Here is an 18,091-nt window from a genome sequence, read left to right as displayed (position 1 = left end):
GTGTAGGCGAACATTGTAAAGGAATACGCCACGAGCATTTTTTGACATACTTATACAACGTTGTATACAATATTTTTCCTACGAGTCAACAAAAATAAATCTTAATTTAGGTAAACAAAGCAAAAGAATATAGCCAAGACGGGCGAGCATACCTTGTTACGCGCCCGGCCCGCCCCGGGCCGCGGCCGGCCGGTCAGCGACACCTCGTAACAGTCGTAACTCATGAGGCCCTGGTACTTGCTAGTTGCTAAATTAAATTTTTGGACAGTTTTTTCTCAATTTTGGCCACCGTAGCCTACGGAGACTAACAAGCAACGCTAAGTGGTCTTCGTAGTCTATGGGTGTTGCTATATTACGGGTGTCACATGCGTGTTTCTGACTTATGAAGTAATTATCTTTACTATGCAACCAAATGAATATTTTGTAAGTTGGCAGCAATGCACTTAGTTTAAAACTGTATTCGTTTTGGTTTTGTTAGGTTGGTAGCCATTAATCGCAGTAACGTTATAGCGATTAAAAGCACAAGAGCTTTTATGAGGAATAGACAATATAGACTTTTCTTGAAACCTGAAGTAATTTTCCTACTCCTCTACTGTTATGTCATTTATGCATTCATTAACACGAATATAAGAACATACATAAAAGGTTTCAAGAAAAGTCTATATTGTCTATTCCTCATAAAAGCTCTTGTGCTTTTAATCGCTATAACGTTACTGCGATTAATGGCTACCAACCTAACAAAACCAAAACGAATACAGTTTTAAACTAAGTGCATTGCTGCCAACTTACAAAATATTCATTTGGTTGCATAGACTACGAAGACCGCTTAGCGTTGCTTGTTAGTCTCCGTAGGCTACGGTGGCCAAAATTGAGAAAAAACTGTCCAAAAATTTAATTTAGCAAGTAGCAAGTACCAGGGCCTCATGAGTTACGAGAAGGTGTCGCCGACCGGCCGGCCGCGGCCCGGGGCAGGCCGGGCGCGTAACAAGGTATGCTCGCGCGTCTTGGCTATATACTTTTGCTTTGTTTACCTAAATTAAGATTTATTTTTGTTGACTCGTAGGAAAAATATTGTATGCAACGTTGTATAAGTAGGTCAAAAAATGCTCGTGGCGTATTCTTTTACAATGTTCGCCTACGCCTTCGGCTCCGGCTCACATTGTAACTCACGCCACTCGCCTTTTTTGACCCTTCTTATACAACTGTTGCATAAAATACTATAACAGCACACAGGTAGAACATTTGACAACTGAACCCTAAAATGCACTTTTATTATTAACACGATTGTTTTAATGAAGTTGTGTTCTTATAGCATCTCCCTGCCCAAAATACGAAGTCCGCAACCAGTGTGGATCGGCTTGCCCAATCACCTGTGAAAATATAAATGATCCGCCAACGTGCACTTTACAATGTGTGGACGGATGCTTCTGCGCCAAGGGTACTTACCGTAACAAGAACGGCAAATGCACTGCGGATTGCTGAAGTTTTTAAAATATATATTAAAACTATTAACTACATATCTGTTCGCCTAGGCTCTTAAAAAATCTAATTTAATCTAATCTTTGATGTTTAAGCTTTTATTTTATTTAACATTCAACCTTCGGTGTTCAATAGTGTTGTGATCTCATCTTATCATCAGGTAGGCTATTTATTGTTTGCTTCCATTGTTTTGAAAAAGGCATGCGTTCCCGAAGAATAAGGGGCCAATTTTTGAAATTCGAGCGCTGGATCTGGATATCGAAAGCGAGCAGTCGAAAGTAATCGTATATTTATAGCTGATCAAACAAGTTTGTCAGTAGAAAAAGGCGCGAAATTAAAATTTTCTATGGGACGATAACGAAATAGCTTCACAGATTATATATATATATATGCTATTATACGGTTATTTTCGCATGAACTTTAAAAATACGCATTTTTTACTTCACTCGCAAGACCGTACTATCAGTAGTATAGAATGGACTTGCACTGCTGGTCGCTAAGCAGTAGTCAGTAGTCCCTATGACTACTTCCATGGCAGCCCCCATGACCAATCCCAGGATAACCACATGACCACCCCATGGCCAATTCCATAACCACCCCATCGCTGATCCCATGACCACCCCAGGACCGACCCCATGACTACCCAATGGCCAATCCCATGACCACCCCAAGGTCAACCTATGGCCACCCTATGGACAATCCCATGACCAACCCTTGGCCTATCCCATGATCACCCCTTGTCCAACCCATGACCAGTTGACCACCCCCATGACTTTCTACACTACCACTGCGAAGGTAAGTAGGAAGCTATGGCTCTTTTGAATACTATCTATGAACACTACAAGGTATTCAAATTTTTCAAATAGAATTGAGTACGAGTGGTCAATTCAATACCTCGTATTTTAAATTTCAATTTCATCGTATTCAACAGAATTTTGAGTGACGTAATAGAGCGCTCGAAATTCAAAAATCGGCTCGTCATAGTTGGTAAGGCTACCCATTTTAAAATTGCACGCCCCTACAGCCCATCTAACGCACACATACATATTTAGCTAAACAAGGTACCACAGTAGGTACCAACATTTAATAGATGTGAGCTTACACTTTATAATAATATGTGAATTAAGATGTTCTGGATAATAACCATTTATTTGTTGCATACCATGGTATTACACAGTCATGTTCTAAGGAAACGATTTTCTAAAACGCGAGTCGTCTTATGATTGCTGAAGGCAATGCAAGAACCTTCTGTCATTAATATTTTGACTGTTAAGTAAAACACTTACCCTTTCAAACAAAAAACTTTTCGCTTTTTCATTTCAAGAGGTTTTCGTGACACTTTACTCTCACTATGTTCTCTTTTATGTATGTCTATTACTGTTTGTGTGTTTATGAATAAAACAAATTCTATTCTATTCAATTCTATGTATAAAACAAATACTTACTCAGACGAACTCGGCACCTCCTCCTTTTTAAAGTTTGTTAAAAATTATATATTAGGTAAATGTTATTCATGCACCGCTACGCTTACGAGTATATGTCACTGTTTACTTACAAACTGGTGCGCACAATGTGTTTTTGTCTCCACAAAAAACACATTCATCACTTTTTAAGTAAACAGCAATGAGTGTTTTAAAAGCGTTTTTATTTTTAATTAAATGGTAATTCTACTTAAAACAATGAAACCATATGTACCATACTTTTTGTATAAAAGGAAACACTGAAAGCAATCTACACTAATGAAGTTCTTGTGGGATAGAGCGAACATCGGGATCATGCGCTGGGGAATAGTAGTATTGTTGGCAGGAGCTCTGGCAGGAGCTCAGGCGCAGTCGGAAGATTCTGGTGTTCAAACACAACGCTGTAAGTTTTCTTTATACTGTTTCAAGAACAACCTTATTTACGTACCACTGCGTAAAATATAATAAATAAGTTTAGACACGTTTGATGTTATCATCGTAAACGTATCGTTATACTAGTAAATTGTATTAAATACCATAATATAACTTTTTCTGCCAGTGGCAGAAAATAAATACCGTTATTGTGATGTAACATAGTGATGTTACATCATAATAACGGTATTTATTCCATACATATTTAAGAAAAGGTGCTTGGTTGGTAAGTTACATGATGAGACATGATGATGCAAAGTTAGGATAAACTAATAAATATAAGTAAGTAGGTTAAGATGGTATAAATCGTCTAATTTCTATCATATTGATATTTTTGGCTGCCATATAGGAGAGAAGTGGCCTTGAGGTTATATATATATGAGGATAATCAGATATTACTAATAGCAATGCTTCTAGTATTGTTATTTTTCAGTAATCCTATGGCAGATTTGCATCCAGCTGATCCAAAAGATGATAATTCTGTTTAAAAAAAAACTTTACGAAATAAACTGGAATCATCTTGGGGCACGGTAGTGTCCCGCTAATTCGAGCAAAAAAGCGGCACGGCCGTACCATCCTTTTCTTGAAGCAGTTCAGGCTATTTTCGACCCCCCTATAACTTCATTGTGGATAAAATTAGAAACCTGAATTTTTAGTAAACGTGTGTTAGTAAATATACTGTGTAGTATATTTAAAATTTCATTCAATTTGAACCAGTATTTTAAGAATTATAACTAGTTAGTTCTTAATTTTGTCACTCACTCACTGACTGACCGATCATCAAAACTCTAAGGCAACTCTAGCAGACACAGGAGCTTCAAATTTAGAATACAAAGTGTTTATTGTATAAATCAAGGAAAAACTCAAATATTAAAAAAAAACATAAAAAATTCGGTACAGTTATCTAGACTTAAATCGACCGGGATATAAACCGTGATAACATGTTATATTGTTTTTGATAATCACGGTTTATATCCCGGTCGATTTAAGTCTAGTGAAACTAACCGTGAATTAAGTATTCCAAACAGTTATCTAGTTGCACAAACTGCATATATAACTTTGTAATCCCATTTAAATGTATAGGATTACAAAGTTACATTTGCAGTAAATGAATCAGTGTACCTGTATATGTATAATACATATAATGGAATTCAAGAAGTAGAAGGTACCGAATAGGAAAAAAAGTAGATCTATCTACAAAAAGAAATGAGACGCCATTAAAAACATAACTTGTAAAAAACAAGTCTTCTACCGTAAAATAAAAAAATAATTATGGTGCACGCACCACGAAGTTATCCACGTGGTAGAGAGAAAGTAATCTTTTAACATGACGCTATTGAAAGAGATAACCAGTGATTAGTAATGATATCCATACGTTTTTATCGTTTCTTATATCCTAAGTTTTAAAATATCCTTTTTTGTGTTATTATCCATCCAGCCATGATCCAGCTTTTAAAAAGATCTTACCTCGCATCTCGAGGTGTTAATGCAATCAGTATTAACAAAAAGTTATTAAAATAAAATAAGACACACATATTGAAGTTACAATTCGCGCTACAATATTTCTTCTTCTCTTCGGGTTTAACCGTTTAATTATATTTTTATATCTGTATGGCCTACATATTTTCAATTAAAGATTATTTCAGCTAATAACCAGTGTAGTGACCCAAATGCAGAGAGAGTGGAGTGTGCGCAGGCAGCTCAATGTCGGGCAACTTGTGCTGATCCTAATCCCAGACCTTGTATTTCACAAATCTGTATAAAAAATGAATGTGTCTGCAAAAAAGGCTTCATCCTATCCAAAAAAGGAGGGAAGTGTGTACCTTTAAAACAGTGTCCTCGTAAGTATAAAAAAGAAAATTTTATAGTTATAATACCGTTAATTTCAAACTCAAACTCATTACAGAATTTATCACACTTAGAAACTAAATGAAATACTAGTGGCTTTGTGGGTCGTGAGATTAACTTAAAACTGTAAGCTCCGCCATTAAAAAAAATCCAATAACGTAATCGACAAAAAAATATATTTAATCATCGAACCTGCTCACATAACTTCACTATAATCGGTTGAAAATTGCGACCTGTAGAAGAGAACATCCGGACTTACAAAAGCATTTTTTGCCTAAGCTGAATAGAATACGCGCGGGCGGGAATACCCGATACGTACGCGGTAAGTTCGCTTGCGACAAATAATTTACGTCCTAATCAAATGAATTTGAATATTGAAAGGTGATTTAAGATAGTTGTTCTTTCATCAATGTTTTATACATATGATTTGTTCAGGTTGATCACATTTCATAAAACTTATAATTAAATCACACATTGGCCATTATTAAAACAATAAGTACCTGGGCGACCGAGCTTTGCTCGGTTATAACTATTTATTGTAATATGGTGGTCTATAGGTGATAATCTTAACTACATTTTTTTACTAAATTAAACTTGTCTAAAACAATAAAAATTAAAAAAAAATATATAAACTTGAACATAAAAAAAACAAGTTAGTCACCGGGCGAGATTCGAACCCGTAACACTCGTTTAGCAGTCCGCGTCTTAACAAGCTGGACCAGACGGGCACTAGCCAGCAATACGAAATTAGCGACCATATTCTGCGTCGAAAGAAAAACGCATGAAAACTCGAAAACACGCGTTTTCCCAAACATAAGACTAATCTAGATAGATTGTATACCCCAAAAACCCCCATATACCAAATTTCAGCGATATCGTCAGAGCCGTTTCCGAGATCACAGAAATATATATATATAAAGAATTGCTCGTTTAAAGGTATAAGATAATAAAACTTTTTACAAAAAAAGTAAACCGATTTCAAAAAGGAAAACAAAAATATTATCCTTTTTTAAGCATATGCGTTACCAGCTTTTTAAGCATATGTTTGAAGTCGGTGCCAAGCCAAATTTTGAAGCATACCATGATTTTGGTGCGATTCGATAAGGAAGCGGCTATATAAGTATGTACAATAAACTGGATTGTCTTACACGATAGCAATGAACATAGTTTCTGTAGGTACCGAAGAACACACGGTCGAATGGTTCTTAGCGTTGAAGGGACAACGGATCATGAGACTATTGCTAATATATTCAGAGACCACTTTATTGTGAAACCAAGCATAACACCTTCGCAGGAAAGGGAGGCCTGCGCTGGGGCGATTGTGGATAGACAGGCGACAAGGATATCAGTCTCAGAGATAGCCAAAGCCATTAAATCCATGTCTGGTGGCAAGTCGCCTGGTCACGATGGTCTCAGTGTGGAGCATCTACGGTTTGCTGGTCGTCATATCCTGCGTGTACTTGCAATGTTTTATTCTCTGTGCATATCCCATTCTTACCTGCCCCTCGACTTAATAAAAACCTTGGTCATACCAGTGGCGAAAAACAAGACAGGAGACCTAACTAGTAAAAATAACTATAGACCAATATCGCTCGCTACTGTTATGGCAAAGGTACTGGACGGTGTGCTTAATGCGCAGTTGAATAAAAACCTTTAATTGCATGACAACCAGTTCGGGTTTAGGCCCGGGCTGTCAACTGAAAGTGCTATCCTGTGCCTTAAGCATACCGCAGCGTATTATGTTGATAGAAATACGCCAGTTTATGCCTGTTACCTAGATTTATCAAAAGCGTTTGATCTGGATTCCTACGATATACTTTGGAAGAAACTTGAGGGAATTAACTTAGCGCCCGATTTGATAGGTATATTTAGATATTGGTATGGAAACCAGATCAACAACGTGAGATGGGCAGGTACATTGTCTGAGACGTATAGGTTGCAATGTGGGGTGAGGCAGGGGGGGTTGAGCTCACCATCGCTTTTCAACCTATATATGAATGAGCTTATTGTCGCGCTCAGCAGCATGCATGCGGGCTGTCTCATAGACGGGGTTAATATGAACAATGTGAGCTATGCCGACGACATGGTGCTGTTGAGTGCGTCAGTCTGCGGCATCAGAAGGTTGCTTAAAGTATGTGAGGATTACGCACACACGCACGGACTCAAGTATAATGTTAATAAAAGTCAGTATATGGTTTTTGGGGTCGAGTCTAAAATACCATCTGTAATACCACCTATCAAACTTAACACGGTTGCCCTGCAAAGGGTATACCAGTTCAAGTATCTAGGTCATATCGTTACTACCGACCTCAAGGACGATGCTGATATAGAACGGGAACGTAGGGCCTTATCGGTCAGAGCTAACATGATTGCACGCAGATTTGCTCGATGCTCAAAAGAAAGTAAGGTGACTTTATTCAGAGCTTTTTGCACAACATTCTACACTTGCAGTCTATGGAGAAGGTACACCTTGAGATCGTATAGGGCCCTACAAGTACAATATAATAACGCGTTCAGGGCACTGATGGGGCTGCCGCGATACTGCGGCGCATCAGGAATGTTTGCGGAGGCGCAGGTGGCGTGTTTTAAAGCTACCATGCGCTTGCGAGCCACATCTCTGGTGCGACGCGTGCGCGCCAGCTCCAACAGCGTCCTGGCAATGATTGCGGACAAGTTTTGCCCGTACATGTCATTTTTCTGTGGACTCCATGCGCCCAGCAGCGCTGTGGTTAACACATTGAGATAACTGTCAATGTGTTAACCACTGATGAGTTAAAAACTTTAATTTTCTTTGTATAATTTTATTGTAGGTATTAATGCATGTGTACTCGTATTTGTAGTATAGTGTTTAAGTCTAATGTTCCAAATTAATATGTACGAGTCATTATGTTACTCGAAATAAACGAATTTTAATTTTTAATTTAGCGCAGTCCGTACCATGTTTGTCGGTATATTAGTATAAATCTAATGCGTTTATTTGCCGTCGTAATTTTTAAAAAGCTATTTTTACTCATTTTCGAACTGTCCATAGCACGCAAGTGTGGAATTGAGACTGACTTATTGCCAGTCCCAGAGAACTTCATTTCAAAATATAAAACAATTCAAGGACCGTCTTTAGGACTTAAACTTTTTACCTTCATACCACATTTTACCTAAATCTATTCAGATGTTTAGCCGTGAAAAGATAACAAAGAGACGGACAGAACTAATTCCACGTTTATAATACCTATTACTACAGTTGTAATGTGATTTATAGACATTACTACAGTTGTAATGTGACTGGTATTGTTACTATTTGGTTTGGCACCGACTTCAAACATATCAGCTATGCGTTACGCGTAACGCATAGCTATCAGTTATGCGTTACGTAAAGTTGCGTAAAGTTTATATGTGTGTCTGTGTGAAACTTTATGTGTGTCCGGGGGATGGTTGGGCCCCTCCGATTGGTCTGGCTACTTACAAAATAGTTTGTAAATAGTTCCTTGAATATCATATAGTAACCGTCACGCCAATATAGCAAGTATGCAGACATTAAAAGTACATCACTAACACTTTATGAGTCTAAAAGTTGCTTGAAATAAATGATTAAATGAAAATAAATTAAATAAATATATTATCCCATACATTTTATTCATAAGAAAATAAGTAAGGTATAGCAGCTGTGAGATCTTGCTCTAGCAATACAGTATACCTGTATCTTACGCGTTCAATTTGTATGTCATAATATATGTATAAGTACCATCAGGTCCAAATTTGCATGGACAATTTATGAATGATTTCATTCATAACTTGTCCCTGCACTTTTAAACCCTACTTAATCTTTACTTATTATAGTTAATTTTATTTAGGTAAGTACATAACCAATTTCGCTAGAAAAATATTCGTCTATGTCATAAAACGGTGATTAGAGCCCGTCTACGCGACTTTGAACAGAACAAAGTTAGAGAAGTATCATATTTTCATATAAATTTGACATTAATAATGATATGGTCACACTTTGTCCTTGAAAATCTCATGCAGAGTTGGCTTGTTTTGATTCTACTAGACCTTTACAAATGATTAAAAATAAACTAAATTATACTAGGAAAACAGTCTAAGCAAAGAACCGTATAAAAGTTATATATATCATCACATATATAAATCTTGTCATTCACGACGACGCGTGTCTTCACTCGTATGCCATGTTATTAAAGGTTAGATTTGACAAATCTGCGCGTTTTCGTGGATAACACGAACTATAAATATATGAATCAGGTTAGTAAATATAACAGGGTAATTAATCGAGCGAATAAGTCGCATCGAACACAGAACCAAGCCATTTGAAACGAAATATATTCCGACCCACAATTTTCTAGCCTCATAAGCACTTTATGACAATAGGTCACTGTGGTCCTAAACACACAGCTTTAGCCACTTATCGTAGCCTCCAAGCCCTGACATTTCTGCCAGGGGATTGTTGACTCAGAAATATTTTCCCTGGGCATATTTACTTTTGCATTTTTCTGGGATAACATGTTTACTCTTAGGTCTGAAATTATGTAAGTAGGTTCAGCAAATCATCAGAGGTATCGAGGTGGTTATACATATATAAGTTGGTAAGCATATTCAAAAATTCAAAATTTTATCCTGCAAGTAGGCCTCAAGGGCTCTTTTACAAGTCAATACAACATTTATAACTAGCAACATCATATAGTGACATGAAAAAAACATAACAACATTTATAAATACAACAACCAATACCTGGGTAAATCTTACATTATAATAATCTTGAAATAAATAATAAAATAAATAAAATTTGGAGATGTAAAAGGTCCCCAATGTATAGAGTACTAATACTAATAAGATTTGGAGGTGTAAAGTCTCTCCAAGTGTCAAAATAAAATTTATACTAAATAAATAAATCGCATCTGGACTGTTAAGCTAGCAGTCTCATAAACTAATGCTACAGAATACATAACTAGTATGTATCAAGTCAAGTATATTATACAATATTACAGAGACGTATAGTCTCCACGGTTAAAACATTAAGTTTGGATATGTATAAGGTCCCCACGGTCTGAGAAAAATAATAATACACAATAATAATGACATTAATAAGATTTGGAGGTGTAAAGTCTCTCCAAGTGTCAAAGAATAAAAAAATAAAAAGTGTATGAAATGCATGCTTCACGTCAAGAGACTGTTTAGTTAACAATCTTAAAGCTAGTTATTCAGAATACATAATTACTATGTATCTAATAAGTCAATGTCATCCTCAAAATAACTAAATTAAATATTTACTGCGTTAGCGAAGGTCTCTGTTTCAACTTGGGCAAAAATACTTTCATATATCCAGATGTTCTTCTCTGCAGGTCTTATTTCTCAACTGATCCTCGTGAAGTGTTGGTTCGTTAGTTAGATAGAATTTTTCTATCGTATCGTTTGTTCAACAAAAGATCAAAATGGCGTTAATTGGCATAAAAGACAGCACCAGTAGGGTATATGGCACTTAAAATATATAAGGATAATGACTCAACGAAGTAAATACTTTTAATTTTGAGGTCTACAACTCACAGAGCCACTAGTGGAATATTCCTTTGGATACAGTGCATGTCTCATCAAACCGTGGTTACAATATATTGATCATATACAGGCTGATTTTAAGTCGAGGTATTCTTTCAAGGAGCTAAAGGAGCTAATATGCAACGAAAATGACCGTATTAACCGGGGATCGAAAATAAATAAATGATTTCCAAGATATTAAGCTTTTCAGACTATATTAGCTACGTGTTAGGTACCTACGTAGTAAATAGCGTCCGTTGACTTTCGATTTTTATTTAATTTGTTAAGTAGTTAATATAAATTATATTTTTTAAGATGATACGTGTACCTAACCATGTAGATGATTCATGAGACGTGATAAACCCTAAACACTCAATAAATGTTATGAGATGTGGCCTCGCTCTGCATTTTCTATGGCATCGGGGAGTGCTCTGAGGAATAGTTCGGATGAATCGCTGCCGCTTCCTTTCGCCATCACCCTACGCGACAACATTTCCATCTTCACCACTTAGATGGTTGGCAGTCCTCAACTGTGCGTTTCTCCAAAAACTTTCTGCCTTGTACAGCTAAACTGTGGAATGAACTGTCGCCTGCGCTATTTCCGGACCGATACGACCTTCAAACCTTGAAGAAAAGAGCGTACTCCCATCTTAAATTCCGGCAACGCACTTACAACGCCTCTGGTGTTACCTGTGTCCATTGGCGGCGGTAATCGCTTACCATCAGGTGATCCGTCTACTCGTTTGCCTCTTTGTTGTCATTGTCATAAAAATATATATATAACACCTTATGCGAATATATTTAACATTTGGATTTTTTTAGCTCTACCAATAAAATGCAAAGCTAACGAGGTATACCACCCGTGTAGTATAATATGCCCCCCACAAACATGTGCCTCCATCTACACTGACTACGATTGCCGTGGCGCGCCGAAGTGCGAGCCCGGCTGCGACTGCATCTCCGATTACTTGAGGAACGGGACGGCCAACGACCCCTGTATACCTAGCCACCAATGCCCAACCTGTAAGGATCCTGATTTTCATATACTACTCATCTTGATCTTGACAGAATTAACGTTATGCAGGCGTATTCTATCTGTTTCCGAAATGATACTGATCTGTCAGTGTCTAAAGTGGCATTTTTTTCAACAAAAGACGTCACTTTTGACACATCATATCGAAAACAGATCGAATAACAAAAATTCGAATACGCCTGAAGGTTACAATAATTTAATAATTTATATTATATTATAAAACTGAAATAAAGAATGTTATGCATTTTTAGTAGTAGTAGTCGTAGTATCTAGTAGTATTAGTTGTAAAAAAAAAATATTGTACAAAAATGAAAACTAAACACTCATCAGTGGTACAAAGGCGAACTTATCCCTTTAAGGGATCTCTTATAGTTAAACCCTTGAGCAATTGAGGGAGAATTGGAGACGGTAGATATCCGTACTGTAAAGTGGCGCAAAAAATAATAATAGAAACATTTTTTGAGTAACATTTGATATTGAAGTACAAAGTAAGTTCCGATACTTTTCCATAAATCGTAGTTTACCGAAAAAAAAATTTAGTCGTCAAGATCTAAAGAACATTCGTGAAAATGTGTTTACGAAAGTTAGGCGCTTGAAAACAACTGCGAGCAGGTATTCTGATTTCTAAATCTTCACCAACTAACTTTATAGTAGATACAAAATAATACTATTATTTATTTAGATACCTACCAAGTTATTTGATTTATTTCTTCCAGCCCCACCAGTATGCGGCATCAACGAACATTATGAAACAAACAGACTCAAGTGCGAGCTGACTTGCAAGAACTACCACTTGGAACCAATAATGGGTCCCTGTCAGCCAACCAGCGCCTGCTTCTGCGATGATGGCTACGTCAGAAACTCTGATGGATTGTGCATTACTAAGAAGAAATGCCGTAAGTATCGATATCCAAATACTCAAAGGTAATAAATGCATTATTTGTAAATTTGTTATTGAATTAGAACGTCACAAAATCTATACTTATTTATATAAATATAAATAAATAAATATAAATATTATAGGACATTATGACACAAATTGACTAAGTCCCACAGTAAGCTCAATAAGGCTTGTGTTGAGGGTACTTAGACAACGATATATATAATATATAAATATTTATAAATACTTAAATACATAGAAAACACCCATGACTCAGGAACAAATATCCATGCTCATCACACGAATAAATGCCCTTACCAGGATTTGAACCCGGGACCATCAGCTTCGTAGGCAGGGTCACTATCTACTAGGCCAAACCGGTCGTCAAGATATTATGTATGTAACATATAAATTACCTTGTGACATGACACAAAATTTATTTATATCACCCTACCATGAACCATCACCTTACTAACCGACCACCCCCGCCACCTATGTCCGAAAAAGTGCTACTTAATCTTAATTTATTTAATAATTGACGTATGGTCAATAATATCTTATCTTATACCTTTAAACGAGAAATTCTTGTAAATATATATATTTATAAATTTTGGGGATCTCGGAAACGGCTTTAACGATTTCGATGAAACTTGCTGTATGGGGGTTTCTACACACAATCTAGACAATCTAGGTGTTATCTCTGGAAAAACGAGCATTTTTGAGTTTTTTAATGTTGTCCCCAAGATATTAAAAATTGATACAACCTGTCCATGATAGTTTCCATTTAAGGTGCCAGCCATCACTTGTAGTTTTTCCACCACGCACTTTGCGCATGGTCAACATCTTTGTTCGTCGAATTAATATTTTGTAATTATGCCCTTTTTTCAGCTAAAAATGTAGTATGTCCGCTGAATGAAGTGGTGTCTGAATGTTACAACAGCTGCCTCATGACCTGCAAGACCAGACTCAGGAGTGACGGTAGAATGTGCCACACGGCCTGCATTGAGACCGGCTGCGTTTGCAAGGAAGGTTACCTGAGACACGACAATGGCACCTGTGTTCCCATCAGCCAGTGCTGTAAGAACATTGTTTATTGTATAGCATAAATGTCACTTTGACAGCGTATGCCATAACACTTTTTAAGGCTTCTCTTGTTCTTGGCGCTACGGGCACGATAACTTGCCTAAGGAAAAAAATCATCAAATGCTATCATAACTCGCTTCACATGAAATAAACCTTGTATTCTACATGGTTGAATCTATTTATTGACAATAACAATATACATAATGGATATATACAGATGATTACTATAACTAGCTTATATCTAAAATAGGCCCTTGAGGCATTGTACCAAGGATGCTGGCGGCATTTCCTCGTTGTATTCTACATAGTTGTGATTTATATCTCCTAATACCGGTCCTGAATTAATAAATAGTTAAGTAAGCTTTCTCAAAATTGTCAAAAAAAATTCTCCACATTTACTTAACACTAGGGTAGGAACAGCAGTATTTTTGGTATAGTAGGCAGTACATAATATGAATGAAAATCATGAAAATAATATCAAGTATCAAGTTATATAAAAATAGAACTTCTTAACAGTCTTACTTTTTTTGTCAAGCCAACATTTGAATGTTTTATTTTGATAAAACTATAACTTATGATTATATTTTCAACAGCGCCACCTCGCTGCAATGACAATGAAACCTATTCGAAGTGCGGTACCGCGTGTCCCCCGACTTGTCAGAACAGAGGAGACAATTGCACTGCCTGCACTAAACAGTGCGTCGAGGATTGCTTCTGCAACAAGGGCCTCGTGCGCTCTGAGGACGGCATTTGCATCAACCCTAAACACTGCCGTAAGTAAAGAAGTAACTTTTTGGAGTACAAGTAATAATAGAGGTTATTGTACATTTTAAGAGATGACTATCCTACATCTGTAGAATTAAGACAAAAAAAATGTTTCGAATCCCAGCGTTGCTGTACCTAATGTAATATTTTAATGTTACACATTAGGTGTAGGGACGGAAAGTATGCATTCGTTTTAAGGTGCAGTCGGTTCAGTCAGCAGAGTTTATGAGTCAGAGAGAGTAACCGTAGTCCTTTTTAGTTTTAATACGATTGCCAAAAAATATAAATAGCAATCTTGAGGCCTTTCCCTAGTAATTTCGTTGATTCGAAGCCTGATTAAACAACGTTCGCCTTATAACTAGAAAAAACTTACGAACATAACTCTAAAATGCACCATTAATCAAGTGATTAATCGTACGCATTATTTAGATGTAAGGAAAATTCTCATCGGATACTTAAGGTACCCAATACCCATAAGGATCCAATTCTGGATATTTTTCTTTAGTAATAAAAAACCGGTCAAGTGCGAGTCGAACTCGCGCACCGCGGGTTCCGTACAAAATTTTACGGTTTTAGCATTTTTTTCCTTTATCTGTGCTATAAAACGTTGCTTCGTACCAAATTTCAAGATTCTGAATTCACGGGACCCTTTAAGTTTTGATTCCCTTGCGAGTGTCGAAAATTTACGGAAAAATGCGGCATAAACGGCTGTATCTTTTGATTGCGTTGGCTTGTAAGTTAGATTTTTTCACAGATCCAAGGAACAGTAGACTTGAGTATTTGATATAAATTGCAGCTTGATACCTCCACGCGTTCCTGAGAGAAATGGTCTTGACAGACAGACAGACGGACAACAAAGTGATCCTATAAGGTTTCCGTTTTTTCCTTTCGAGGTACGGAACCCTAAAAATACCTTCTTTCGTCGAGAATATTATGTGGCTAAAATGTTTAAAATGACAATCACCCCTTTTTTTTAAGTTTTGAACCAAGTTACCAAACACTCTATGTATATTTATTATAATTTTGTGATTATGAATTCTAATAACCAATTTCCTCTATTTTCTGATTGCAGCACCTCGCGTCTGTGGTTCTAACGAAACACTAGACCCATGCCCCCCTACGTGTCCTCCTACGGATGGTTGCGAGAATATATGGTCGAAGTTTAACTGCACCAATGCTATCAAGTGCTGCAAGCCTCAGTGTCGATGCAACCCTGGCTACCTCAGAAAGAATACAGTCTGCACCAAACAATGTTTGAACTAGTTAAGAATCGATCACATCATACTTGACGCAACGTATACGCAGTGCCTAGTCTTAAGGGGCCCACTGATTACCAGTTCGCTGGACGATTTAGGCCTGTCAGTTATTCGCGATTGACAGCTTTTGTGAGTAACTGACAAGCCGATATCGTTCGGCGAACTGGTAATCAGTGGGCCCTTTTATGCGTTGCGTTTTTGTTGTTACATTTCCTAAATGGTGCGTCAACGTCTTTAGACCAGCGGTATGGTGGATTCTGTTTTTGCATCTACATATTTGCACACCATCATCAATACAATTAACGGACCTTTATTAAACGTTATTGAATGAGATAAGGTCTGTGGATGGTTATTTTAATTTGTTGCTCTCAGTAGGTAAATAGAGTGTATGATATTTTTGACCAAAGAGTTTCCTGTGTAAATATTTGTTAAGATGTTAGATGTTCTATTTAAGGAAACAGTGACAATGTAAAATATAACTAGACTTTTATATTGTTGTTCGTATAAAATTGAGATTCAACAATTTAATAAATTATTTGTATAACAAGAATCAGTGTGTAATTATTTAATACTTTACTTTATTATCTATTATTATGACTCTTTTATACATTTGTACATACATTATGCAAACAACGCATGCATACAATGCAAATGCATGAGTTTATTATTTTAATAAAAGCAGGTTATGTTGAGTTAACGTGTTTGATATTATGAACTACGAGTATATTGTCTACACATAAGTGCAAAGGGTGGTAACTACCGCTACCAAAATAAATACATAGTTAATATTTGGGGACAATGTTACACAAATCGACCTAGCCCCAAACCAAACGAAGTTTATAATATGGGCACTAGGCGACGATAAACATACTAATATATATAAGTATACATATAATTAGATACATAGATAACCATAACTCAAGAACGAATATTCGTAATGAACAATTCGAATTGAACCTGGAACCTCCAGCTTTTAGGCAGGGTCACTACCGACAAGACTAGGAGACTGTAAAGGAAAGTAAATGTCGGAACAGTAATTATATCGCCGCACGCGAATTCGCCGCACCGCAACGAAATGCGGCGGCAGTGTGATAACCGCCATAGGACGATTAAGGATGACTCACGCTAGACCGGGCCGGGGCCTCTCCGGAGCGTCAGACACATCATTTTATATAACGGCTGATCGGTGATCACGTGGTCCTTTCCTTAGAAAACTTGGCTCGGTCGGGCGTGAGTCTTCCTTTATTATTTTCTTCCGGCGAGGCTTCGAGGCGTCCGACGCGTCATTTTCAGTGACGGCTGATCGGTGATCACGAACCAGCTTTCCATAGAAAACGAAGCGCCGGAAGCTCCGGCCCGACTCCGGCCCTGTCTAGCGTAACGCGAATCATCCTTAAGACTGTACTTTATGCGTAAGTATGTTAAATTAGTAATTTAGGTAATTTAAAATTACCTCTGTAATAAGATTATTTCATAATTTTATCTCTACCTCTTTAAGGCGGAATTAAAACCTATAATAACCTCTATAAGTCTGTACCGTCTTTAAGACTAGAACTCAATTAACACGAACTTTTTGGCGTTTCCCATCAGATTCGTTCTATCAAGGTTCCACTATATTACAAAAAGAATTATAATTTGTACAGCTGTTGTTGCATTGAAAATAACAAATCGAGAAAAACATATTTTTGTTATCATATTTCAGTTGGCAAATAATATTATCACTTTAATTGTTCCGTGCGCCGTGGGAACAATACACCGGAATATTAATTATTATGGTTGGACCGGACCGATACAGTGTTACATATGTTTACGATGCTTGATATATAAAATTTGTTCACTCTATATTATTTTATGTCTTTTTACTTCTTGTGTGTTACATGTCGTGATTTTTCTCACTTGATGGTCTCATCGGAAGATCAGCGCTAGAAGCCACCAGCAACATGCTGAGATGAGGCCATTTCGTGGCACTTTATACTTTCTTTGTTTTTGTTATATTATGTAATTTTATGTAACTTGTTTGTGTTTACGAATAAAAAATATTCTATTCTAAAAAAACTGATAGTAAATTGGGTATACAAGATAGTAATAGAGTAGGTGTAATTTGGAATTGTTCTTCTTTTTAGCCTTTTTCACCTTGTGCACAAGCTGCAGTAGCCTCGTCTTCTGTGACTTATGTAACTCCGTCTGACAGTACTCTTTCATGTTTACATAACTGACTTGCGCGTTGAGATCGATAAGATTGCGCAACTATATTATTTGCACATATCACAAATAAAAGCGCCGGAGCCATCGTAGTCTGAACAGTTTTCATGCC

At 36.9% G+C, this 18,091-nt stretch overlaps 2 protein-coding genes across 2 annotated transcripts; both read left to right on the top strand.

Moving 5' to 3' along the window:
• Positions 1-7,242: 7,242 nt before the first annotated feature.
• Positions 7,243-7,703, top strand: LOC133516637 (uncharacterized). Its single transcript, XM_061849654.1, has 2 exons — positions 7,243-7,572; positions 7,671-7,703. Exons 1-2 carry the CDS (start codon positions 7,243-7,245, stop codon positions 7,701-7,703), a joined length of 363 nt encoding a protein of 120 aa, XP_061705638.1.
• A 1,292-nt stretch (positions 7,704-8,995) lies between these two features.
• Positions 8,996-16,327, top strand: LOC133516152 (serine protease inhibitor swm-1-like). Its single transcript, XM_061848931.1, has 6 exons — positions 8,996-11,486; positions 11,583-11,783; positions 12,510-12,689; positions 13,562-13,750; positions 14,350-14,529; positions 15,594-16,327. The coding sequence occupies exons 3-6, from the start codon at positions 12,599-12,601 to the stop codon at positions 15,782-15,784; spliced, it is 651 nt and encodes a 216-aa protein (XP_061704915.1). The 5' UTR covers positions 8,996-11,486; positions 11,583-11,783; positions 12,510-12,598; the 3' UTR covers positions 15,785-16,327.
• The last annotated feature ends 1,764 nt before the right edge of the window (positions 16,328-18,091 follow it).

This window comes from Cydia pomonella, chromosome 3, assembly GCF_033807575.1.
Source record: "Cydia pomonella isolate Wapato2018A chromosome 3, ilCydPomo1, whole genome shotgun sequence".
Lineage (NCBI taxonomy): Eukaryota > Metazoa > Arthropoda > Insecta > Lepidoptera > Tortricidae > Cydia > Cydia pomonella.
This window is presented reverse-complemented; position numbering and strand designations above follow the sequence as displayed.